The sequence below is a fragment of the Rhincodon typus genome, chromosome 22 (assembly GCF_021869965.1).
Source record: "Rhincodon typus isolate 14 chromosome 22, sRhiTyp1.1, whole genome shotgun sequence".
Lineage (NCBI taxonomy): Eukaryota > Metazoa > Chordata > Chondrichthyes > Orectolobiformes > Rhincodontidae > Rhincodon > Rhincodon typus.
This window is the reverse complement of record NC_063353.1, coordinates 40077399-40103093: the sequence shown is the minus strand read 5'-3', so window position 1 is coordinate 40103093 and position 25695 is coordinate 40077399. Positions and strand designations below refer to the sequence as shown.

Here is a 25695-nt window from a genome sequence, read left to right as displayed (position 1 = left end):
AGGAGTTTATCTTTGTAGATATTCAGACTTCCTTCATCCCAAGCCGTGGTACCATGGAAAATGCGGCTTTATTGTAATTTTTAAAATAATTAAGGTAAGGTAAAAGAAAGCATTGTGATTGTATTTTAACTTGTTATGCTCATGTTGATCAAAAGGAGTTATCGTTTTGAAGTTCTGTAACCTGATCAAATTAAAACTTTTGCTTTTCCTTCATGTTGTACAAAATAAATCTCTCTGCTACTATGGGCAGCAGTGTTACACAACTCACGTCATGCATTGGCGTGTTTTCAACTCTGAGTTGCTTTACAGTATTAAGCCCATCCAATATCATGCACAAAGCTGGAAAGTTTGGAAAATGATACCTCTGTTTCACCTGCTAGTATAATAGATTGAGTTTCTTTTCTGGCTCAGACTTCACCAGCTGTCTTTTATTCCCTTAACATTGCCCCTCAGTGAGATTGTGTGTTATATGTAACAGATGCTTCCTCGTTGGCTGCAGCCTTCTGGATGTACAGATCAAGATTGGTCATGTGAAAATAGTTCTTGCAATCGTAACTGTAATATGAAACCGTCTTGCTTTATGATGTTCTGTGGATGCTTTTGTTGTAATCTGCACAAGATCCATTACCTCATCTCCTCAGTTATTCTTACAGTTTAAAGACAAACCTTTTCCTTTCCTGAATGCACCCAAACGTTTCAAGTATTGCTCACTGCATCCTGTGTTTATACTATGCAATGCTGTCATATTCAAGCACACCAACTTTCAAGTTGTTGTATGAATCAATGCAAGTTGGTTTAAGCAACAGTGCCCCTATTGAGTGTGACTGGTCAGACATTGGGCTGTATGGTGCAGTTGTAATATTAGCCTGACAGTGTGTCAGTTTTATGGTGCAAGTTATATTACAATTCAGCCTTTATGCTATAATAAACAACCATGCTCAAAATACGGAATAATCTTAGTACTTGTTTGCTTGGTTGACTGGAGGCTAGAGTGAAGTTTGACGATATTCACTCGTGGATTTTGGCTGTGTTTCTTCAATCCCTTTGCACAGTAATAAATGATTGAATAATCATGTTGCCTCTGTTTGAAGGATTGCATTAAGTCACATTAAAAATTACCTTCTACTTTTCTTTCTACGTGTTCCTATTTGAGAGTGATGCCAATTCTGTTTTGTTCATTTGACAGGGTAGAGTGAAGTCTATGATTGAAAATTACACAGCGGATTTGACTGAACCATCTGCTGGTTACAACTGCCACATTTCCATAAACAGTGATACGGTTTCTTCCATAACAAGTCATTTTCAAGCTTTTGAGCTGACGCAGGTGAAGTAACTTCTTTTGCATATGTGCAATCTTTGATTAACAGACATTACTCCCTCTCAAAAGTCACCTTTTGGTGGTTGCTCAGTTGAGAGTTTGTTTTTAGAAATTATTATTTTTTCCTCTGTTCTTTCATGGGATGAAGGCATTGTTGCAAGCCCCCAACTTTCCTTGAACTGAATAGCTTGCCTGGCCATTTACAAGGGCAGTTAAGAGTCCACCACATTGCTATGGGTCTGGAGTCTCATGTCAGCCAGACTGGGTAAGCATGGCAGATTTTATTTCTTTAAGGATCTCCGAGAACTGGATGGGTTTTTACAATAATTTATAAAAGTGTCACGTTAGCCATTTTTGAGACCAGTTTTATATTCTAGGTTGTACAAATGGAATTTAAATTCCACGAGTGGTATTTGAACCCATGGTCCCCATGAAGTGAGTTGTAACCTCAGCACCTTTTTGGGACTATTCCAGATCAGGAGGAGTACTCGGATGATCATTCTTGCCTTAGGTTGAAAAGAACAGGCCTTGCAGATGTTTGAATGGGTCTGAAGAATTGATTTTACTCGGCTTGAAGGAAAGGAACCAGTTGAAGACATTATCGCCCTCCACAGAGAGCCTCTGTAGTTCACATCAGCCATATTGTAACCACCTGGATATAATAGGGGTCCAACCATGTTTCCTCAACAATCCTCTATTTCACCTCTACTGAACATCATACAGAGATAGGTTCTTGAGTTTAGATACAGAAGACTAAATGAGACAAATTATCTTCTAAACTATATAAACATTTATTAACAAACTAGATGGTTTGATGAGAATGTCAATTGCAATGTTAAAGTTTCTCGAAAAAGAATGAATAACCTTGTTTCTAATTAGGAAGCGTAAGTCTCAATGGCCTGGATATTCCAATGGCCAGATAGTCATTGGAGCAGCACAGACTGGAGTTATGCAGCAGGACTGTGTGGAATCCTAGACACATCAGACTCCATTGGAATTGCCGAAGAAGTTGAAGATGGATATCCCCTGCATCTGGAACCCTTTGAAAAGAAAACCCTTCACATTGCCCCCACCACTACCAGCATAGCCCCGTACTCCCAGAAATTGAATCCTGCTGGCCCCAGAATCAACACCATTTCCGCCCCACAACCTCCCACGACTTATTCTAAGTGCTGTAACCCTCTCCTGGCACCCGACCCACTTGGCACCTACACCCTTAACCAACAGCCACCCTAAACCCATACTTTCCTTACACAGGAACTGTCAAAGTGTCTGACTGCACTGCTGGATATTTAAATCTCCGAACACGGCACACTGATTACTGCAAAAAGGTTTGTGGTTTGACGTCCCACAACTATCTTACACTAAAGGAGAACTGTGTTGATTTCAGCTACACTCTGCATCTCTGAAGGAGCTAGGATCAGAATTCCCTACTGAAAATGCGGAGATTCATATCAATGTATTGCAAAAATGAGTGGTGTGGCGATCCAACTGTGAATATCTGGGATACTCAACCCCAGAACGGTTTCTTGCGACCATACTTGGGGTCCCAATCCCAGAAGTGGGAAGACCTGATGTAGCTACGAATGTTTTCTTGGTTACTACAGTCTCACCATGCACAAACTGAGGATAATCCTACATTACCTGTCAACTAAATTCAGGAAACCGAGTCCCAAATTTTCAGACACAATTGTGCAGCAAGGAAATAACTGCCATCTAGTGTTGCACCATGGCTCAATGGTTAGCATTGCTGCCTCACAGTGCCAGGGACCATGGTTCAATTCCACCCTTTGGTGACTGTCTGTGTGGACATCCTCCCTGTGTCTGTGTAGGTCTCCTGCCACAGTCCAAAGATGCGCAGGTAAGTGGATTGGCCATGGGAAATTCAGGCTTAGGATAGGGAGGTAAGTCTGGGTGGGATGCTGTTTGGAGGGTCAATGTGGCCTTGATGGGCTGAATGGCCTGCTTCCACACTACGGATTCTATGATCTGCATCTCTCTATATACTTGTTAGCTCAACAGGTATGACTAGCGTGTATGTTCTTATGTTTCCTACTGGTTTAGCTTTTTTAATGGAATAAATATTGGAATCACACAATGGATTTTGAGATTTCTTGGATTTACTCTCTGGTTAAGGTACTGCTAGTGTAGCAATGATAGTTTCCCCCCTTAGTCGGTATAGAAGTATTTTGCTAAACTCTGAGCCATTCTACTTGGGAATTTAAATAATTAGTGCTTTAAATATTGGTGGATAGCTTGTATACCTCTCTGTTACAATATTGTGAGTTGCATGGCATAAATGGCCATGTGGAGCTCTGACTGAGTTATACCAGCTGCCCCTCCCACTCTAAAATACAGGCCTCCACATTCCAACTCTCTCATATCTCCCTGAGGGTTTGCAGTCATTCTTCAGTCTCAGATGGAGTCACATCGGGAAGAGGTTTCCATGATTTCCAAAGGCAAGTTCCTATTTTTCAGAACACTACCTTGTGTTAGAAGATGCAAAGCAGTGTGCTACTGGATAATCAGAAACAAAAACAGAAATTGCTGGAAAAGCTCAGCAGGTCTGGCAGCATCTGTGGAGAGATATCAGAGTTGATGTTTCGGGTCCAGTTCTGAGGAAGGATCACCGGACTTACAGATATACTTAGTCTTGTGCTTCACTGCTAGCAATGCCAAAGTTCACTGTCCAGTGAAATCTTACGGATCCTCCTTTTCACACTATGTCAACAAAGCTGAGCTAGTCACACATTTACATTGTGGTAGCGCTCAGAGGATAAGAACACTAAAAATGTAAAAACAAGGCCATGCAGATTAAAGACAAATTCACCACAGGTAGGATAACAGAAAGATCAACCTTCTGACAGCAGGAGATAGATTTTACTGAGGATGGGTTCCTCCTGCACCGCAGATGCTAAGGTTGGTTCAGCCCTCACCTGAAACCTCTTCCTGAATCTTAGAGTTGACATTTTCTCCATGCCCCTGAACCCCTCTCATCTGACTTGGTTATATTTTAGTTTTCCCTAGCTTGTGATCAGTATTTATGTTTTGTTCCTGCAGAGGCTTTGCAGTTATTTTGATGTATTTGTTCTGCTATTGACCAGTCTGATTTCTCTTTATTCCAGTATTATGTGTATGAATTTGGACAGTGTGGTGTTCTCGAGTGCCCTCGACAGATTTATCCTTACACTATTGTAGCATTTCAATACTCTGACAACAAGTGTGTGATGGCAGAGTCAGCAAAGGCTGAGCTGTAAGTTACGTTTCTGACCCTTCAACATCATGCTTTTTTTTGTTTTACCATGTACTGATGATTGTTAAAACTTATCTGATGGCATCTAATTGTTTCTTTCTCACTTTTCTCCTGCACAGTTTCGTTCCTGAAATTCAAGGTAAACTCAACTTGGCGATAAGATTTGATGGGTTTCTTCATTTTGGAAGTGCAGTACATAAAAACAAAATGTTTCAGTTATATAATTTTAATTAGTAGGGGAATCAAGGACTCGTGGGGAGAAAGCTAGGAAACTGGAGTTGAGGATCAGATCAGCCATGGTCTGATTGAATAACAGAGCAGACTGGCATACTCAGCCCCTGCAACTTATAAAGTCATCAAGTCATAGAGTCATACAGCACGGAAACAGGCTGTTCTGTCCAACTCATCCATGCTGACCAGATATCCTAAACTGATCTAGTCCCATTGGCTAGTATTTGGCCCATATCACTCTAAATCCTCCCTGTTCATGTACCTAACAAGATGCCTTTTAAATGCTGTAATTGTCCCTGCCTCCACCACTTCCTCTGGTTGCTCGTTAGAATATACCACATGGTCAGCACATTTTATGATTTTTACTTTTAATTCTGATATCTGTGATCTGACGTAAGGAAGCCTGTGTGTGACATCGATTTACTCAAGAATAAATGGATTTTTAAATTTTGTAACATTGTGTGTATTTTTGTTTCAATGACCCATTAAACATCAAGGAGTGATGGGAGAGAAGGATCAACAGCTGACTTTGTCTGTTCCTCCTAATTCAGAATGGCATATTGCAGGCAGACTGAAGGGATTAGGAGTGGTAAACTGGTTTTAAAAAATAGTTCCAAGGGAGGAAACTGAGTAGGAGTTAGAGGGAGTTTTCCTGAGCAGGTGGCATTCTGGCTCAGAACTGCTCCAGCTGCCGTACATCAGTTATTGAGAGATCTGACAAAAAGCAGTGACACTGAAATTTGTAGAAAAACAATAGTAAAATAAGAGGTGCAGTAATTCTGAGGAAAAAAAGAAGCAGCAAGAGGACATGGGGGTGGCAGTCGAAAAAGAGGCCAATTGAATTCAGTACATCTGAATGTGAGGTGGCACCTTGATGGTTATACAAATCAAAAGTAAATTGTTCTACGTTGAAAGAGTGGGGTTTGGGAGAGCTGAGAAAATGGATGTGAGAATTCACCTTCACAAGTGGAAAGACGTTTGTTTTGGAAAAAAACAACATTCTGACAGTGAATTAGAGTTTTTTTTTGTTGATTTTGATAAATATGTTTCAAATGGTGAAGAGATAGCTCATACACTCATAAGATATAGGGGGCAGAATTAGGCCATTCGGCCCATTGAATTCAGCTCCACCATTCGATAATGGCTGATATGCTCCTTACCCCCATTTTCCTGCCTTGTCCCCATAACTCTTCAACCTATTACCAATTTTAAAAATCTGTCTTAACTCCTCCTTAAATTTACTTACTGTCCCAGCATCCACTGCACTTTGGGGTAATGAACTCCAAAGATTCACAACCCTTTGGGAGAAATAGTTGCTCTTCAATTCTGTTTTACATTTGCTACCTGTTATCCTAAGACTATGACCCCTTGTCCTAGAACACCCCACAAGAAGAAGCATCCGCTCCACAACTATTTTATCTTCACTTTTTATCATCTTGAATACCTCAATTTGATCTCCCCTCATTCTTCTAAATTCCAGAGAGTATGGGCCTAAACTGTTCAATCTCTCTTCATATTACAAGCCCTTAACCCCGGGAATCAGTCGAGTGAACCTCTTCTGAAATGCCTCCAATGCCACCACATCCTTCCTCAAATAAGGGGACAATACTCCAGTGTGGTCTCACCAATGCCTTGTACAGTTGCAACAATACTTCCTTACCTTTATATTCTATTCCTTTAGCTGTAAAAGCCAACATTCCATTCACTTTTTTTATTATCTGCTGCACCTGCATTCTAGTTTTCTGTGAATCATGAACAAGGACACCCAGATCCCTCTGCACCAGAGCACCCCGAGTCTCTCCCCATTTAGATAATAGGTCACATTCCTATTTTTCTGACCAAAATGCATGACCTCACACTTATCCACATTAAACTCCATCTGCCACATTTTGGCTCACTCTCCTATCTATATCCATTTGTTAGGTTCTTATTTCCTCATTGCAGTTTACTGTCGCACCTATTTTAGTGTCATCCGCAAATTAGGCTACAGAGTCTTCAATCCCTGTATCCAAGTTGTTAATGTAGATTGTAAAATAGCTGGCGTCCAAGGATCAAACCTTGTGGCACCCACGAGTTCCTTCTTGCATTCAGAGAAAAACCCATTTATCTTGACTCTATCTTTTGTCCATCAGCCAGTCACCTATCCAAACTAATAAATTACCCCAATCCCATATGATCCAGCCTTGTGAATTAACTTTTTGTGCAGCGCCTTATTAAATGAGATAAGAGAGCATCTTCTGTGGTTGATGGGCCTAAATGCAAGAGTAATTCTTTATCTTTAAGATTTAATGGAAGAAATTTAGAACAGAGAATAGGGGACGTATTTTACAATAAAGGTTTGCCTATTAAGGAAATCAGAGGAATTTCTTGTCTGAGTTGTTAATCTTTGGAATTCTCTATTCTAGGGACCCGTGGAGGGTGGGTCATCGAATATATTCAAGGCTGAAATAGACAGATATTTGAACTATAGGGAAGTCTAGGCTTATGGGCAACAGGCAGGAAAGTTGAACTGAGACCATGATCAGGTCAGCCTCAATCTCATTGTAGGCTTGAGGGGGCTGAATAGTCTACTCCTGCTCTGATCTTTCATGTTTTTATGTGGAAATATTTTATAGAGAGGGTTGTGGAACATGGTCAGATGTTGATAATTGAAGCAGAGTTCTTAACTATTTTAAAGAATAGGCCAGACAGGTTAAAGGAAAAACCGGGATAATGACACAGTGGGAGCAAGGTATGCACACAGAATTTAAGTATTTGTCATGTATGATGTAGAACCAGCGCGGACTCGTTGGACCAAAAGCCTGTTCCCGCACTATACTTTCAATGTAATCTTCTCATTTGTTTTTAAATATTCCTAACTATTCTAAGCACTAAATATCTACTCTGTTGTGTTATATACTTAATTTTAATTATTTCAATTTTTGAAATTCTAAAGCTAAAAGCATTTGAATTATTGGACTAGACTGAATATCCTTTCCCTGTGTTTTTGTTTCCACCATTCTTTTGGCTATCTGGACTATTCAAGGAGTGTGATACATAAGTGGTTGACCTGTTTATATGAAGCTCTGTTTTACAAGACTCCTTGTTGGTTTTAACCTTAACACTTTATATTTTGGCAGTGGAGTACTATCCTTGGAAAGGACAACTTACCAACAGAGGCAAAGTGATCAGTGTAGCTCTGAAATCAACTGGCAGTCCATTGTTGCCAGTCGTTTTGTAAGTCTGCCCTTTTAATCCTTTGTCAATCCCTCCCTAAGTCTCCGTCCCCAGTCTCCTCCAGGACAGTTCTTAAAACATTCTCTGCCTTAGTGTCATCTTACATGGCTTCCACATTAATTTTGATAGTATTCCCATGAAGTACTTTTGGGGTTCTACCACGTTATAAACACTACATAAATGCATGTTGTTGCATTTGTCTATCTATTATGATTAAGTGTACAATATAATGATGGGGAGCAAACTTGGGTTTGTTTTTAATGGGCACATTGCTTTCAGGATTCATATTGGATACATGAACCGGTTCTAATCGCCTTATACTAAATAAAAACCTTTGGCCATGAGGGACGGGCAAATTTATCTCCTGGCTCTGCAGAGCTACTGTGTAAATAGTTGCCTAGGAATACTGTATTAATAAACTTCTGCTTATAGGGCACCTCCAGAAGTCTTTTATTTTTGTCCCTGGTGTGTTATGAACTTTTCCCCTATTTCCCCTTCTTCAAAAATAAACGGTTTTGAGATGTGGACATTGCTGACAGAGAAAGTGCTCATTGCTGATCCCTAATTGCCCTCAAGGTGGTGATCCCATTGCTTGAACTGCTGCAGACCATGTTATGTCGGCACATTCGCAGCGTTTTATTTTCTGTAGCAGTTTGATATAACTGAGTGACCTGCTAGGCCATTTTTAAAATATTCCTTCATAGGATGTGGGCGTCACTGGCAAGGCCAGCATTTGTTGCCCGTCCATAATTGCTCTTGAACTGACTGGTTTGTGACATCACTTGGGAGGGCGTTTAAGAGTCACCTGCATTACAATGGGTTTGGAGTCACGTGTAGGCCATACCAGGTTCCTTCCCTAATAGGTATTTGTGCACTAGATAGCTGTTTACAACAATCGATTTATAGTTTAAGTTTCGTGGTCACTATGACTGAGACTAGCTTTATATTCCAGATTCATTAATTGAATTTAAATTCCACTGACTGCTGTTTTAGGATTTGAACCCATTGTCACAAAGCCTTAGCCTGGGTTTCAGTATTATGATGTTGTGACCATTACACTGTCTCCCCTTTCAGTGGGTGGTGCTATAGATTTGGAATCACATGCAGACCAGACCAGGACACAAGACTTCCTCTCCTGATAGACATTAGTGAACCAGATGTGTTTTTCATGAGGAAATCTGGAATAAAAAGCTAGTCTCTGATCATTAGTTGAATTTAACATCCCCAGCTGTCATGGTGGGATATGTTCACCAAAGCATTAGCTCTGGTCTCTGGATATCCAGATTGTAGTAACATTTCTAGTCTATATTGATATTAATAGTGTATTGTAAAAGTACTGGTCTACAGTAACATTGTCAGTCTATAATAATGTTAACAGTATATGGTAACATTACCAGACTATAGCAATGTCAGCAGTCCATAGAAACGTTACTGGATTATTATAACATTACTGGTCCTTAATAACATTAACAATGTATGGTAACATTACCGGTCTACACTGACATTGCCAGTCTACAGTAAAATTACCAGTCAATAGAAATATTTGCAGTCTACAGTAAAATTACCAATGTGCTACTTTCTCCTTGGAATTTTCTTGACCCTTCCAAGTAGCTAAACTCCCATTTGGAATTTCACTTTCTTGCTTTTGCTTCCCGAACAATGTTTGGCTGAAGTGCTGTTTGGTTATTATGAGGTAGCTTCCTAACTGGGGAGAGAGCAGGAAATTAGTCAAGTCCTGTGTTGAGCTGGTTGACATTTCAGATCCATTGAACAATGCTGTAAAAATGTTTGAATTGCAATTCAGCATTAGTTTGTGCACTGCGGCTCTGCTAATCATGCAGCTGTGGCAGTACAAGAAAGCAGGGTGTCAGGAGAAGGTTGTAAAGGGAATTGTTGTTTCCAACGTGACCACCACGACTGCTTCTAGCAATTCCCTCAAACTCTGACTTGTTGCTTAATTGCTACTGTTCTGTCTGATATTCATTAGATCATTAACTAGTTCTTAAAATATATGTTTTGCTGTTTGTAGGCATTGCTGGCTTGGCCAGCATTTATTGCCCATCCCTTACTAACCTTGGGAACATGGTGGTGAATGGTCTCCTTGAACCGCTGCAGTCCTTGCTGTGGGCACCCCCGTAATGTTAGGGGAGAGGTTCCTGGATTTTGACTGAGTGACAGTGAAGGGCCAGTCCATATGCCAGGATGGTGTGTGGTTTACAGAAGAGCTTGCAGGTGGTAATGTTTAAATGCATCTGCTGCCCTTGTTATAAAATCATTGAATTTTACAGTACAGAAGGAGGCCATTTGACCCACTGTGTCTGTATCAGCTCCCAGAACAGCTACCTAGCTAGTCCCACTCTCCTTTTTCTATCTCCATTGCTCTCTAAATTCATCACATTCAAATATATATCCATCAGCAATCTATAGTAACATCACCAGACTATTATAACATTTACCAGTCTTTAATAATTGAGATAGCAAGAACTGCAGACGCTGGAGTCAGAGATAACAAGGTGTGGAGCTGGATGAACACAGCAGGCCAGGCAGCATCAGAGGAGCAGGAAAGCTGACATTTCGGGTCAGGACCCTTCCTCAGAAATCTTCAGAAATGGCGGCACATTTCCAAATCCTAATAACTCTGAGTAAAGAAGTTTCTCCTCCTCTCACTCTCTTGTTGGCAATCTTGAAATTGTGATCCCTAGTTACTGACAACTAGTTGAAACAGAAGATCCTTCTTTACCCTGTCAAAATTATTCATGATTTTCTCCGCTTCAAGGAGAATAGCCCAATTTCTCTAATCACTTCCTGTGTCTAAAACCGCTCATTCCTGATATCATTCTAGTGGATCTCCTTTGCACTCTCTCCAGGGCTCCTTCTTTAAATAATGGAACACAACACTGAAGTAACATCACTGCTTTTCTATTCTATGTCTCTGTTTATAAACCCAAGGACCCTATAAGCCTTATTAATAACCATTTCAACTTGCCTGGCCACCTTCAGAGAATCGTGTATGTGAACCCTGAGGTCCCTCTGCTCTTGTACTCGCCTCAAAGTTAAACCATTGAGCCTGTATTGTCTCTCCATGTTTCTTCTACCAAAATGCATTATCTCACATTTCTCTGCATTAAAATTCATTTGCCAGGTGTCTGCCCATTTTGGCCAACTTGTCAAATGTTCCTCTGAAGTCGTTCAGCATCATCTTTACAATTCACGGGTTCTCTTGAGCTTAGTACTATCTGCAAAATTCGAGATTTTTCTCTCAACACCCATCTCCTAATTGTTTATATAAATCAGAAGAAGCAAGGCTCCCAAAGCTGATCCATGGGAAAAACCACTTTCAACTCATCTCCAGTCTGAGAAATTCCATTCTATACCTACCCTTTGTTTCTTATACTTTAGCCAACTTCTAATCTATGCTGCCTAGGACCCATCAATCCCAAACATTTCTAAGCTGCCACATGGCACCCTATCAAATGTTTAATAAAGTCCAAATATACAAAATTCACAGCATTACCCTCATCCACTGCCTGTGTCACCTCATCAAAAAACTCAATTAAATTTGTCAGACATGATCTGCCCTTGACAAAGACTTGTTGACTGTCTAGTATTAATGTATTTTTCTCTAAGTGCATCTTATCCTGTATTATGGCCTCATTCAGTTTTCCCACAACTGATGTCAAGCTGACAGGTCTATAGTTTCCCTTTCTGTTCTAAGGGTCACTGGACCTGAAACATTAACTCTGCTTTCTCTCCACAGCTGCCAGATCTGCTGAGATTTTCCAGCAATTTCATGATTTTGTTTCAGATTTCCGGCATCCGCAGTTCTTGCAGTCTTTTTTTCTGTAGTTCCCTGTGTTATCCTTTGCTCCTTTTTTTAAACAATGGCATCACATTTGCAATCCTCCAATCCCCCAGGACTTGATCGTAGAGATCATGGGTATGGAAGGTGCTGTTGAAGGAGATGGATGATCCTGAGCCCAGCATGTCAGTTACTCAAGTAACTGCACAGAGGCCAGAATCCTATCACCAAATCACCTTTTAGTTACACATGCACAGTATATGGACTCTGACCACCTAGCTCAGAGCCAGTCCCTAGAGTGAGAAGAGTCTGTGAATCTTCTGTTTATATCTGTCAGCCAAACTGGCTCAGATTAACAACCTCAATCAAGGATCTCATAGTCAGAGATCCACCTGGCCCTTGTTCCAATGACTACAGTTACAAAGAGAGATAACTGCATTGGTAGTGACCCTGTTGCCATAGGAATTGAGGTTCTTCCTATATCACTTTGGGAGAGGTTTGGAGTTTCTGCACTAAGTCCTGTAGGTATTGAACATGCAAAGTGCTGCAAGGATATCAGTATTGCTGGGACCAATGCTAGCTCAGTCCCTGTATGTGTATAGTCTCAGCTATCAAACTCACAGCCTCCTGACACTATGCCACAATCTGGAAGATTAAAAAATTAGTGTGCAAAAAGATATTCTGATCAATGACAGTAATAGGACACAACGAAGAGTTAATTGAAATGTACAGACATCTTTGGCACATAGATGTGCATGTGAATTTTTTTTCTACATACATCTTTTGATTCTGTTTTTTTGAAAGTGTCCATTTCTGAAAGGATATTAAATATGTTATGAGGCTTGAACTTAAGGCTGACATTCGAGTGCTGTACTTCGCTGTCAGAGGTGCCCATGTTTGGTTGAGACAATTAAGCAGGGATCCTGTTCCGTCTTGGGTGGACATAAAAGATCCCATGGTGATACGGTATCCCCAGTCAACATAACTGAAAGAGATTATGGTCGTTATCACATTACTTGTTGTCTTGCTGCAAATGTACAGGACATAAGCCAGACCACACCTATGTAAACTGCAGTTTAGAAGTCTGTGGCGGGAGGACTCATACCTATAGAATTCTAATAGGACTAGACATCGTGTACTCTGGAAGGGTGTTCTGGATGACCAAGGAGTCCAGAACCAGGTATCACAGTCTAAGGATATGGGCTAAGCTGTTTTGGACTGAGATGAGGAGAAATTGCTTCACCCAGAGAGTGGTGAGCCTGTGGGATTTTGTGCTACAGAATGCATTTGAGGCCAAAACATTGAATGTTTTTAAAGAGGAGTTAGATACCATTCTTCAGACTAAAGGGATCAAAGAGTATGGGGAGGAGGTGGGAACAGGGTACTGAATGGAATGATCAGCCATGATATTATTGAATGGCAGAGCAGGTTCAAAGTGCTGAATAGCCTACTGCTCCTGTTTTCTATGTTTCTGTACTTCTTAAGGAAGTTTGCTATATGCAAATTGGAAACCTCATTTCCTGCAGTTCGACAAGTTTTTCATTTGATATAAAGCTCTTTGAGATGTCTGGTGATTGTGAAAAATGCTAAATAAATGCAAGTGTTTTTTTAATATTAAAGTACATATTAGATAGATTGTAATTGGACTACACTACTGAGCAAGGTGTAATGACTCCATCTTGTGAAAAAGTGGTCCCCAATTCACACCAGCACCATGGACAATGAGGATTGTATCACAGCCAATAGCAGGTTGGAAAAGAACAAACCAAACTACTTGTTTCAACATTTTGATGGAGAATTCTTTTCCCTGGATTTGGAAAAAGCCACCTTTCATTTCACAAGACATGTTTGAGGAGCAGGGTCTATCTTCGGAGTTAGTTGTCACTATCAGCCCCACTGTTGAGGCATCATGTTGAATGGTCTAGCAGTCACTGGGCATGAGCTATTTTGCCCCTATTTCTTATGTCCTTGTCTGCCCAGTTCCTTCAGCCTTCAAATCAACATCTTGAAGTGGCTGATCAGAGACAATGTCAGATACCTCCGCCCTGCCATCCCCACCAACTCTCCTCCGTCAGTGAAGCCCCAGTCTGAAAAAGAAGAATTGCATGTCTGAGTGTAGATAAACTTCACAAAGTGCTGTGCAATTTGTGAATGATTTGCAACATAGAAGTGTAATGCAGATTGACCTGTTGTATTTTCTTCAAAAAATAACGTATTGATTATGCTTCACTTCTGCTAAGTATTAACATTTTTCATCTGCTGTATCTTTTTGCTTAGACCAACAAAGCTTGAAATTGAGTACGTGATGAGCATTGGCGAACTAAAAAGCAAACTGCCTCAGGGTGTTTTTGAAAAAGAAAATTACAAACTTAAAGAAGGTAATTAAATTTGATCAGCTCCACATGTTAAGCTACACTAAGATGTTTGGCTGAAAAATTGATTCTACTGTTTCTGCTTTTTCCTCAGTTTGCTTGGAAGGTTTATATTGCAGTTGGTATGAACTGGTGGCAGACTTAGAGGGAGGAGAAGCTACTTGGCTGGATCCTTTGATAAATAAATTGGAGGAAAAGAAGCTGGTAAGAGTTGGACACCCTTGTGATCATTGTGAGCTACAGGCATTTGGTGGTTCTCCACTTTGGATAAATAATGACAATTTCACCTCTGGAGATTTATGGTGCTAATGTGTTGCAGGAGTGCTGCATTGCTGGAACTTCCGTATTTCAAGTCAAATGTTCATCTGAAGCCCTGTTAGTTATTGGTATTAATTCTGTTTTATTGTATGCTAGTGGAAGGTATTAGGGTTTCACGTGAGCACATATGAAGAGATGGCACGGTGGCTCGGCGGTTAGCACTGCCGCCTCACAGTACCAGGGACCTGAGTGCCCTGGTTTTCTCCCAAAGATGTTCTTTGTCCATAGGTGGAGTAGTCATGCTAAATTGCCCATAGTGTCCAGGAGTAGGTGCGTTAGCCAGGGGATATACAGGGATAGGGTAGAGGGATGAGTCTGGATGGGATGCTCTTCAGAGAGTTGGTGTGGACTTGTTGGGCCGAATGGCCTGTCTCCGCACAGTAGAGATACTAAGCAGACAGTTGTGGCCATTGGTATCCTTGGAATGGAGTCCATTATTCGGCTCCATAATAGCATTTTATCTTGAATTGCTAATGAAGAACATTTGACTTTTGTTGCAGTGCCCCTTTAAGGGTCAGTACCTTTTAGAACTTGGTTTAATGATTTAAAGTTGCTTTAGGAAAGTACAGAGTCACTTCCTGAAATAATTTTGTGGTTGATTTAGAAAGGAACTTGTCATGTTCCACATTGTCTGTTTTAAGAAAATATTTTATTCATTCATGGGTGTGGGCATCTCTGGCCAGGTCAGCATTTATCGGCCATCCCTAATTGCCCAGAGGGCAGTTAAGTGTCAGCCAAATTGTTGTGGGTCTGGAGTCACATGCAGGCCAGACCAGCAGTTTACTTTGCTAATTGACATTAGTGAACCAGATGGGTTTTTCCTGACAGTGGTTTCATGGTCATTGCCAGACTCTTAATTCCAGATTATTATTGAATTCAAATTCCACCATTTGCTGTTTCAGGATTTGAACCTGGGTCCCCAGGACATTACCTGGGTCTGGTTTCACTGTTTGGGGATTTTAGAACCAGGGGGCGTGGTTCAGGAGAGATATTAGGAAACACTTCTACATACAAAGGGTGGTGGAGATTTGGAACTCTCTTCCACAAATAGCAGTTGATGTGAAATCAGAGGTTAATTTTAATTCTGAGCTAGATAATTTTTCGTTAAGTAAAGATATTAAGCGCTGTGGATTAAAGGCAGGAAGTTAAAACACAGACCAGCCATGACCTCATTGAAAAAAACTGAAAGAACTGCAGATGCTGTAAATCAGGAACAAAAACAAAGTTGCTGGAAAAGCCCAGCAGGCCTGGCAACATCTGTGAAGGAAAAAACAAAGTTAACGTTTCGGGTCCGGTGACCCTTCCTCAGAACTCTCATTGAATGTTGGAACAGGTTTGAGGGGCTGAATGTCATGCTCCTGGTGCTATGTTTCCAGTGAACCTGCCAACTTTTTTGTTTTTCAACCAGCGCCAACCAAACACAGATGTAGTGTTTCCTTATGATGCACCAGTTGAACAATTCTCCTGGAGGTGAGTAGCTTTAAGAGTACCCTAGGCTGCTTGTGGAATTAGGAGAGGTCCCTCCCCAGACACGAGATGGGGGCATCATAGCTACGGTACTGGATTGGAAACCGCAGCTTGGGGAACTTGTGTCTCTGATCTGTCGTCACTTGCAGTCCCACTCTCCTCCCTGGTGGCTGATGGCAGGAGCCCAGTGCACATTCTCAGAGCAAACCTCAGAGGCAAAGAGGAGGCTCCCGCTGGTCTCCCACATTGCTCAACTGGAAATACAGGATGCAGCAGAAACAGTGAAAGAACGGGACAGTCCTGTACAACATGAGGCAGCTAGTCACCCTGCAATTAGGGATGGGCAATAAATGCTGGCCTAACCAGTGACACCCTTATCTCATTAATGAATAAAACAAAAAGGCTGTGGACCTAAAGTTGTTGGCAAAAGATTGTGAAGTAAAGGGAAGGAGACGTTTTCTCAGGATCAGGATGCACCAGCTAAAGATACAGTGGACACTGACTCAAAGAATTTTGGAAGGGTGTTGGTCAGGGACTTGTCGCTGTGGGACATTAGAGGGTGATGGTTAAGCAGGGATATGGGACTGCTCCATTAACAGACATGATGGGCCTTGTGGTCCCATTGTTGCCCCGATTTTCTATGATTCTGAATGTAGAATGAATGAAATGATTCGGTTTACATTGAGACCTCCAGGGCAGTACAGTGGCTCAGTGGTTAGCACTGGTGTCTCACTGTACTGGGGACCTGGCTTCGATTCCACCCTCGGGGTACTGTGGAGTTTGCATATTCTCCCTGCATCTACGTCAGTTTCCTCCAACAGTCCAAAGTTGTACGGGCGAGGTGAATTGGCCATGCTAAATTGCCCATTGTGTCCAGGGATGTGCAGGCTAGGTGAATTGGCCATTGTGATGGGATGTGCAGGATAGGTGGATTGGCCATGGGAAATGTAGGGGTTACAGGGATAGGGTAGGAGGGTGGGTCTGGGTGGGATGCTCTTTGGAGTGGATTCGATGGGCTGAATGGCCTGCTTCCATACTGTAGGGATTCTGTGAAATTACTCAGCAGTGCTGACCAGACCGACAGTCATGTTCTGCTATTTTACTGAGAATGAAAATGCTGAATTCTGCTGATTACCTTCATAAAGCACTCATTACCTGTGAAATTCAGACTCTTGCCAAATAACTTCCAGGCCAAGGAGACTGGTGAAGGCAAACACAGCAGACTTTTACATTATTATATTCCCATTTCAAAATGGCATTAAGGATGTTGTGAAACTTGAAAGCGTTCAGAAAATATTTACAAGAATGTTGCCAGGGTTGGAGGGTTTGAGATCTGGGCAGAGGCTGGTGTCTCACTGTACTGGGGACCTGGCTTCAATTCCACCTTCAGGGGAACTATGGAGTTTGCATATTCTCCCTGCGTCTACATCAGTTTCCTTCAACAGTCCAAAGTTATGCGGGCGAGGTGAATTGGAGCATCGGAGACTGAGGGTTGAACTTGTAGAGATTTATAAAATCATGAGGGGCATGGATAGGGTGAATGGCCAAGGACTTTTCCTCAGGGTGGGGATGTCTAAAAATTAGAGGGCATAGGTTTAAAGTGTGAGGGGAAAGATTTAAAAGGGAGCTAAGGAGCAACATTTTCATGCAAAGAGTGGTGCATGTATGGAATGAGCTGCCAGAGGAAGGGGTGGAGGCTGGTACAATTAGAACATTTAAAAAGCATCTGGATGGGTATATGAATAGGAAGGGTTTAGAGGGATATGGGCCAAGTACTGGCAAATGAGACTAGATTTATTTAGGATATCTGGTCAGCATAGACAAGTTGGGCCGAAGGGTCTGTTTCCATGCTGTGTATCTCTTTGACTAGAAACAAACACCCATTTTCTCAGATGAGTTTCTGCAGAAGCTGTGCATTACCCCGTAACTATTCTGAATTATCTGTAATTTAAAGTTAAAGTTTTTGTGTTCTTTCTCTAAGATTTCTGGGTATTTTTGTTATATTCAAGATGCTGTCTAAATATAAGTCCTTGTTTATCTCAAGTATGTTTTCAGCCCCCTTTTCCATATTTGTGTGTTTACACACTTGGAATTTCAGTGGAATGTCTATGTTTGTTTTTCCCCCAGGCAGTTGTAAAGCACTTAAACGATCAGGGGCTACTCATATTGTTCAACGATTCTGTTTCCAGTCCTGCCAATGGTAAGGAAATAGAGAACGTGACAGTTAAATGTTTGAATAACTGAGTTGAGAAGTTGTTCTGTTAGGATAATGGATATTTTCTTTCACATCATGCAGGAAGCAGCCAGACTGCTCATGATACAGTGCAAGCTGTGTTCATTTTCAAAACACCCAGAATTTCTCACCTCAAAGGTACCAACTCGTTTTTGCTTTCTGTCTTTTGCTCATTATAACAAAGGTCAACCTTTTCTCTGCTCCTCAGGACCAACAATATTATTAAGCTCTTTGGGCGTGACGTTAAGTTTGCTGATAAACCCAATCCATTTTCGTTTTCATTGAGTTGCCATTTGATCATTTTCGGTGGATGGTGTGGGTTTAAACATTCACTATCCACCTGAGACAGGATATAAGTGAAAACCTTTTGTTCTTTTCCCTTAATAATCACCCGCTGCTCTCCTGGAAACATTGCTTCATGCTGTGCAGCTGAGCAGCTACCATTCCTCACCCATGACTTGTGTAAATAATGGCTTCCTCATCTGTGAGACAGTGAGAACTGGTTGACCTTTGAACTATAGGAAGATATTGCAGTCCTGCCTAATGCTACCCCTGCTTATTCCCTACACTTTCCAATTAAAGTTTAATGGTTTACAATCAGGTGTAAGAAGCCATGACTGATATTCCATCCCCTCCTGGGTGACCAGAATAGTTGCAGAAACTGTTGTTGGCTGCAATTGGCATGAAGGGGCCTTTAAGTATATTCAAGGGTGAGAGATTTTTAATCTGTAAGGGAAGTGTTGTGGGGATAAGGCAGGAATGTGGAGTTGAGGATTATCAGATCAGCTGTGATCTCACTGAATTGAGGGGAAGCACTGATGGGCTGAATGACATGCTTCTGCTGCTATGACTTAAGGTCTAACCTGAGTTTTGCCTTGACTAACTGATCCAGTGGGGGCGCTGTTTGTGGAGTGCTCCAAAAAAATTGCTGTGTCCTGATTGGCTCATAAGCAGGTATATAGACCAATGGAATTCTGAGGAGGTACAGAAGTGTATGCAAGCAGTTAGATAACTACGAGATTAATGTGTTGTTTTCAGCTACTTGAACATCTCATTAATAGGTTCCCAAAAATAATGCAGAATGTATTAAACATTGAGATGTTGATGATATGTTTGCTGTACTTTTGATTAATGTAGCTTTTTCTCATAATTCAGAAACAAATCGGGTGATATGCACACTTTCCCAGAATAGGATAACTCCGCTGCTTCCTGGTTATACGTACGCTGTGACCACGGGTCTGACATCCACTGACACACCGGCAACTCCATGGAACAAAGTGGTTGAGGATCAACTTGTGCAATATTTCAAAACGACTCCAAAGCAGTCCAAACAAACAGGTGTCGCTGTAGGCAATCATTCCCTAATTTCTGTGGGGGCACGGCCAAACAAAGGACAGCCGCCAATTCCTGGACACTCCTGGCAAACCAGACTTTCCCAACTCGCTCCTTACTTTGCCGAACCCGCAAGCTACTTACTTCCTGTGTCAAGAGTCTTGAAACTTAAGGGGAATGCTCTCAAGCTTTGCCAAAACTCTGGCGGCAGGCCTAAGGTCTTGTGCCATTCTGGTATCTCAGAACCGCAGCCCCCTAATGCTGGGATCCAACGGGTAAAGAGGGCATCAAGAGTCAAAAAGGTTCAAGGAAAAGATGCCCTGCCAGTGAGCTTGCCAGTGCCAAGTGCGCCTTCTCAGCCTGGGATAACGGTAAAGTCCATGCTGCAGACCCAAGCAAGTGGTGAACCAGGCAAGACTGTGGGAAGAGTTAACTCGATCAGCAAACCAATTGCGGTGAGCAAAGTCTCGAACAGAGCAAAAAGGAAGGCAGCTAAAGCTTTGCATACCAGTGCATTGAACAAACCGGACACTATCTTCGCAAGTCCCGATCGCGCAGTCAGCAGCAAAGCAGCCGGCACCACTTCAGCGAGTCTGGGATATTCCACAAGATCTGCTTTCAATAATAAAAGGACCCTGTCGCAGTCGGCCAAAGGCTTCCCCACAGAAACACCCGCCCCACTCGAGGTGAACACAAAGAGACTGAAAGCTGCTGCCGTGCTCTCTCAAACCTCTGCAGCAGGAAGAGCAGACAGCAACTACATGGACACAGAGATGACTGCGATGGATAAGGTGCACAGCCAATGCACTGAAACTGGTAAGGGGAATTTCAAATATCCCACCACTGCCATAAAGCACAGGGGATAGCATTGCACTCTGGTTACATTTCGGTTCTTTTGTGCTAACAATTAATTTAGAACATTGTCTCTCATGAACTTGGGAGACATATGAAAGAAGGAACAGTTACAAACATACAGGCAAAATCATCACTTTATTCAACATATATGGCCTAGTCGCCAATACTAACAAGGGCTGCTCTCTCATTAGAGAGAAGCAGTGGGTGGTGGTTTAACCTGAGGATCACCACACCTCGAGGCAAGGGTGACAAGGAGAGTTCTTCTTGGTAACCTCAGCAACTGTAAGAACCACATACTGTTGGCACTACTCGTCTGCCACCCAGCTATCTGACCTGGTTATCGCTTAAATTAATCGTGATACAACTCACAAAAAAAGGTCCAGGGAGATATTGTGAGTGAATGTCCTCCTCACTCAAAAATATAAAATCTGATATTAGAGTCATAGTGTCATATTCTATTAATATCACCTGCTTTTCTTTTTTTGTTTTTTTTTTCTCAGTGTTTAGAATCAATGCAGACAGTGTGTCTCTGTAGGGATCAGAAATCTTGAAGCCATCTTCATCTGTTTGCCAAGGAGAACAACTTATCTATTTATACAGCACCTCTAATATAATGAGGTGTTCCAGAGACCACAAAATATGACATTAAGCCTCATTGAGAGATGGTGGGGCAGGTAACCAAAAGCTTGCTCCAGGAGTTGTTTTAAAGAATATCTTAAAGGAGGAAAGAGAGAATAAGTTAGACAGAGAGGCTGTAATGGTCCAGGCAGCTGAAGCCACGACCCTCAGAAGGTAGATTCATTAAAATTGGGGAAGTTCAAGATCAGAATTGGAGGAGCACAGAGTGGATTTGGGACTGGAGACGATTATAGAGGTTGGGGATGGATGAGGCCGTGGAGGGTATTTGAAAACAAAGATAAGAACTTTAAGATGAAGGCAATGCTTCCTTAGGAACCAGTGTATGTCAGTGAGTACACTGGTGATGGGCAAATGATATTTGGTGTGAGTTTGGACATGGGCAGCAAAGGTGTGGATGACCATATTTAGAACCTGTAAGGCTGACAAATCAAGTCTGAAGCATGGATGAGGGTTTTGCAGTGGATGAACTGAGGCAGGGACAGAGTCAGATAGTCTGGTTTTTGGTTATAAACACTGTCATAGAATCCCTACAGTGTGAGGGCAGGCCATTCGGCCCATTGAGTCGCACTGACCCTCCAAAGGCCATTCCACCCAAACCCACTTCCTTGCATTTCCCATGGTTATTCCACCTAGCCTGCACACTGTGGGCAATTTAGCATTAGTCCACCTAACCTGCACATCTTTGGATTGTGGGAGGAATCTAGAACACCCAGAGGAAACCCATGCAGACACGGGGAGAATGTGTAAACTCCACACAGACAGTCACCCAAGGGTGGAATTGAACTCGTGGCCCCTGGCGCTGTGAGGCAGCAGTGCTAACCACAGCCACCGTGCCACTCCTCAGGATTCAGGATCAAATATGAGTCCTATTTCGTTCAGCTTTGGACAGTTGCCAAGACAGGATTATGGTGGTGGGTAAGGTGAACTCTTTTTCCTATCAATCCACTATTAGCCACTTGTCTGTCTGTCTAAATTGGCAATGCTGTTCCGGAGCTTGGGTTCAGAAAATACTCCGACGTGTGCATCTTATAAAACTTTGGTAGTCTGCTTCTAAAATAGGGACAGGAGGGAGATCATTTTCACTCTTCAAGCCTGTTCTGTCATTTTGTGAGATTGTGGGTGATCTGCAACCTGACACACAATACTTGTCTTTGTCATATCCCTTAATTCCTTTAATTAACAAAAAATCTAGCAATCGCAGATTTAACTTTTACAATTGATTTGGGATTTTTTTAATATACTCATGGGGCTTGGGTTGGTTGGGCCAGCATTTATTGCCTGTCCCTAGTGAGAAGGTGGTGGTGAGCTGCCTTTTTGACCCACTGCAGCCAGTGTGCTGAAGGTAGACCCACAGACCCAGGATGAATTGCCGTCTGTGGAAAGGTTTCATACCCCCGGCACACCTTATGTGTTGAAGTCTTTTATAATTTAATTTCTGGTTCTATTTTTAGACTATGTCCCCAAGTCCTAGATTTTCCAGCCAGTGGAAATAGTCTCTCTCCATCCATCCTATAGAGTCATACAGTGTGGAAGCAGGTCATTTGGCTCATCAAGCCCACACTGAGCATCCAAAGTGCATGTCATCCACCCCCACCCGCTTACCCTGTCCCTGTACCCCAGCATTTCCCATGGTTAATCCACTGACCTGCACATTCCTGGACACTGCGGACAGTTTCTCATGGCCAATCCACCTAACCTGCACACCTTTGGACTGTGAGATCAATCCCCTTTAATATTTTGAGTATTTTGATCAAATCACATCCTAATCTTCTCAATGCAAGGAATTACAACCTTGGTTTTGTCATTGCTTCTTGCAATGTAACACTTAGAGCCCAGGTATCTTCCAGTGAATCTACATTGAACTCTCTCTGAAGCCAGCATATCTGGCCTGGGGTGCAGTGCCCAGTGCTGCTCACAGTCCTCCAGGTAATTTTATTGTCCTTTATTCATTTGGGGAGTGTGGGCATTGCTGGCTAGGTCAGCATTTATTGCCCGCCCCTACTTGACCAGAGGGCAGTTAAGAGTCAATCACGTTGTTGTGGGTCTGGAGTCACATGTAGGCAGTTACCTTCCCTAAAACCAGGTGGGTTTTTCCCATGACAATCAATAAAGGATTCAGGGTCATCATTAGACTCTTAATTCCAGATTTTCTTTTATTGAATTCAATTTCTACCATCTGCCATGGCAGGATTCAAACCTGGGTCCCCAGAACATTATCTGGGTCTCTGGATTAACGTTCAGCCATAATACCACTAAGCCATCGCCGCTCCATTGTCTTGGTTGGACTTTAGGGACTAATGTCCTTTAGGGTGGGAAGTCTGCTGTCCTTACCTGTTCTGGTCTGCATGGGATTTCAGACCCACAGTAATGTAGGTGACTCTAAAACGGCCTCACAAGTCACTCAGTTTTAAGGGCAGTTGAGGATGGGCGACAAGTGCCTAGCAGACAATGCCCACTTCCCATGAAAGAATAAAGAAAATGAAACCATCCCTAGTTTTCTAGGACTTAAGTGTCCAATAAAGAAGACTGTATACCCAGATTCCTGAGAGGCAATGAATCACTGCGTAGAGATCATTTCAAAGTGACAGGCCACTTTCGAGCAGGGCACTGTCAAACATAGACTGTGCATGGTGATGGACCCAGATGTTTCAGACAGTTACCTGAACAGGAAAGAAAAGTGAGTTCTTTCCTGCTTCCTCTTGCATGATACTGTTGCTTAGTTATACGTACGGTTACCCACTTAACCTATTGCAACTGACTTTTCGTAAACCTGTCAGTTTGTGTTACAGGAGTAAGCACGCAGCAGGTTTCACGGTATGGCGTCTGCACCTGGAACATTGTAGGAAACATCTCTGATAATGAGCCTGCCTCCCTGCAGCCGCTATCCTTGTGTGCTGGTTTATGTTTGTTACAAGAGAAAAAAATGCCAGAGGTGGAAAGGCAGGCATCACAGGAGGGTGTCGATAACAAAGTTGGGCAAACAGACGCACTAAATATTCTCGCTGACCTTGCGATTAATTCTGCTATTGCGACAGTACCGACATCTCAGCAGCGCTGCACTTTGACTATGCAGGCATGTGTTACATGTGCCACCAACGAGAACACGTCTGTTGGGAGCAATGAGCAATTAAATCATTGCTCCAATTTGATTGACAACCACAGTGATTGCTTACCGAATACAGAGTTAAAGGTACAGAGCATCATGTCGATGGCAGCAGAAAACCACCAAGAAGGTGGGGGAGAAGTCTCTGAAAATTGGCTGCCCCCGCCTTCTGCATCATTGAGTTTAGAGGGTCTTCCTTCTGCAGCCCCAGCTTTCGCTAAGCTTGAAACCACCAGGGTGCCTAAATCTCAGTCTCGTGTTGCTAGAGATACTGCTTACCGATCCTCAGCCACTCCCCGCACTTCTCACCCCTTGGGAGACCATTCATATTCTCGGCCACCGAGGGATAGCGAGCCCGTGTGTTCAGCTGTTGCTAACCCTGTGCCATCCGAAAGCGAGCCTGGGGCGTGCGAGAATGAGAGGAGAGACTCGGCTGTGTTGGATTTGCAAAACACGAGCCGTACCTCACAGTCACAGACTGATCTTGGCTCTAAAGATGAGGAAAGAACATTAGTTGGAAGAGTGCTACCTTTCAGACGTGAAGATCCATGTGAGATGAATGATACAAACACTGTGTCAGCTCCATTGAAGAATAATGGTGCATTGGGAAGGTACGACCAGGTTGCTGATTTTACTGTTGCTGATTCATCGCAGAGCAGGTTTGATGAAGAGTTCCAATGCTCTCGCCGCGTGTATGAGGAAAAGGACATTATAAAGGTGACATTTGAATGGAAAGGACCATACTTGTACCAGTGGGACAGCAAATATACAAACGATTCACTGGAGAAATCTGTGAATCGGGCTTTACATGGGTAAGTTGTTTGTGACCTTCAGATATGAAGATGTTAATGCCAGTGCGATTTTCAGTTGTGTTTGATTTTGACTTACAGAAGTGTGTTTATGCCCTTAATGGGAAAAGATCCCCACCATCTCCCAGCAAGCTCATTTAGGAACACTGGAGTAGGAGTAGGCCATTGTGGGATTGTGTCCAATAATGACCGAGATCAGTTGAGTGTCGAAAATAACCTCTGTATTGAGCGTCCGGAGTAGCTCGGTTTGAGGCAGCGATGGAATCCAAAGTACAGTTTTATAGTCTCCTCTTTTATACACAGTTCTTAACTCGCGTTAAAATTTTCGCACAATGTTGGCACATAGTTGTATCTATTGTACACAAGTTTGCATGACATCTGTCCTGGGGAAGCAGGAGACGGTTTAAGCACTTGCTAAATTCTGGCTGTTAGTCCTGATAGGGTTAGAATGTCTGTCGGGTCTGAGTTTGCATAACTAAGAGGTGTTAGTCCTTTTGTCTTTAAAGTTAGTAATGTAAGTAAAAATATTAGACCTTTATGATCTAAATAAGTGAGAAATTATACGTGTACTAAATAAAAGTATACAGGATATTAAATTGATCTCCCGCAGCTGGGTCGTGAGGTGTCACTTACTATTGCTGGCTTTGATAGTTCTCTCACATTCATTCATGTAGTTTCACAAAGTGCTGTTTTGATAGGAAGTTTCTTAAAGAAGGTAGTGGCCTTATTTTAAGTGTATTTAAAAAGTAT

The 25695-nt window shown here is 42.3% G+C and overlaps 1 protein-coding gene across 1 annotated transcript in view; it reads left to right on the top strand.

The window, feature by feature from the left end:
• LOC109913620 (protein TASOR 2-like) overlaps nucleotides 1-24952 on the top strand; it is a 52239-nt gene extending 27287 nt beyond the window's left edge. The window contains exons 5-15 of the mRNA XM_020513163.2: nucleotides 3-94; nucleotides 1187-1324; nucleotides 4444-4571; nucleotides 4691-4710; nucleotides 7922-8018; nucleotides 14095-14195; nucleotides 14284-14393; nucleotides 18102-18174; nucleotides 18271-18345; nucleotides 19363-20355; nucleotides 23811-24952. Of these exons, the coding sequence (XP_020368752.2) occupies nucleotides 3-94; nucleotides 1187-1324; nucleotides 4444-4571; nucleotides 4691-4710; nucleotides 7922-8018; nucleotides 14095-14195; nucleotides 14284-14393; nucleotides 18102-18174; nucleotides 18271-18345; nucleotides 19363-20355; nucleotides 23811-24952 (2969 nt within the window). The remainder of the gene's footprint in view (nucleotides 1-2; nucleotides 95-1186; nucleotides 1325-4443; nucleotides 4572-4690; nucleotides 4711-7921; nucleotides 8019-14094; nucleotides 14196-14283; nucleotides 14394-18101; nucleotides 18175-18270; nucleotides 18346-19362; nucleotides 20356-23810) is intronic.
• Nucleotides 24953-25695: the final 743 nt, after the last annotated feature.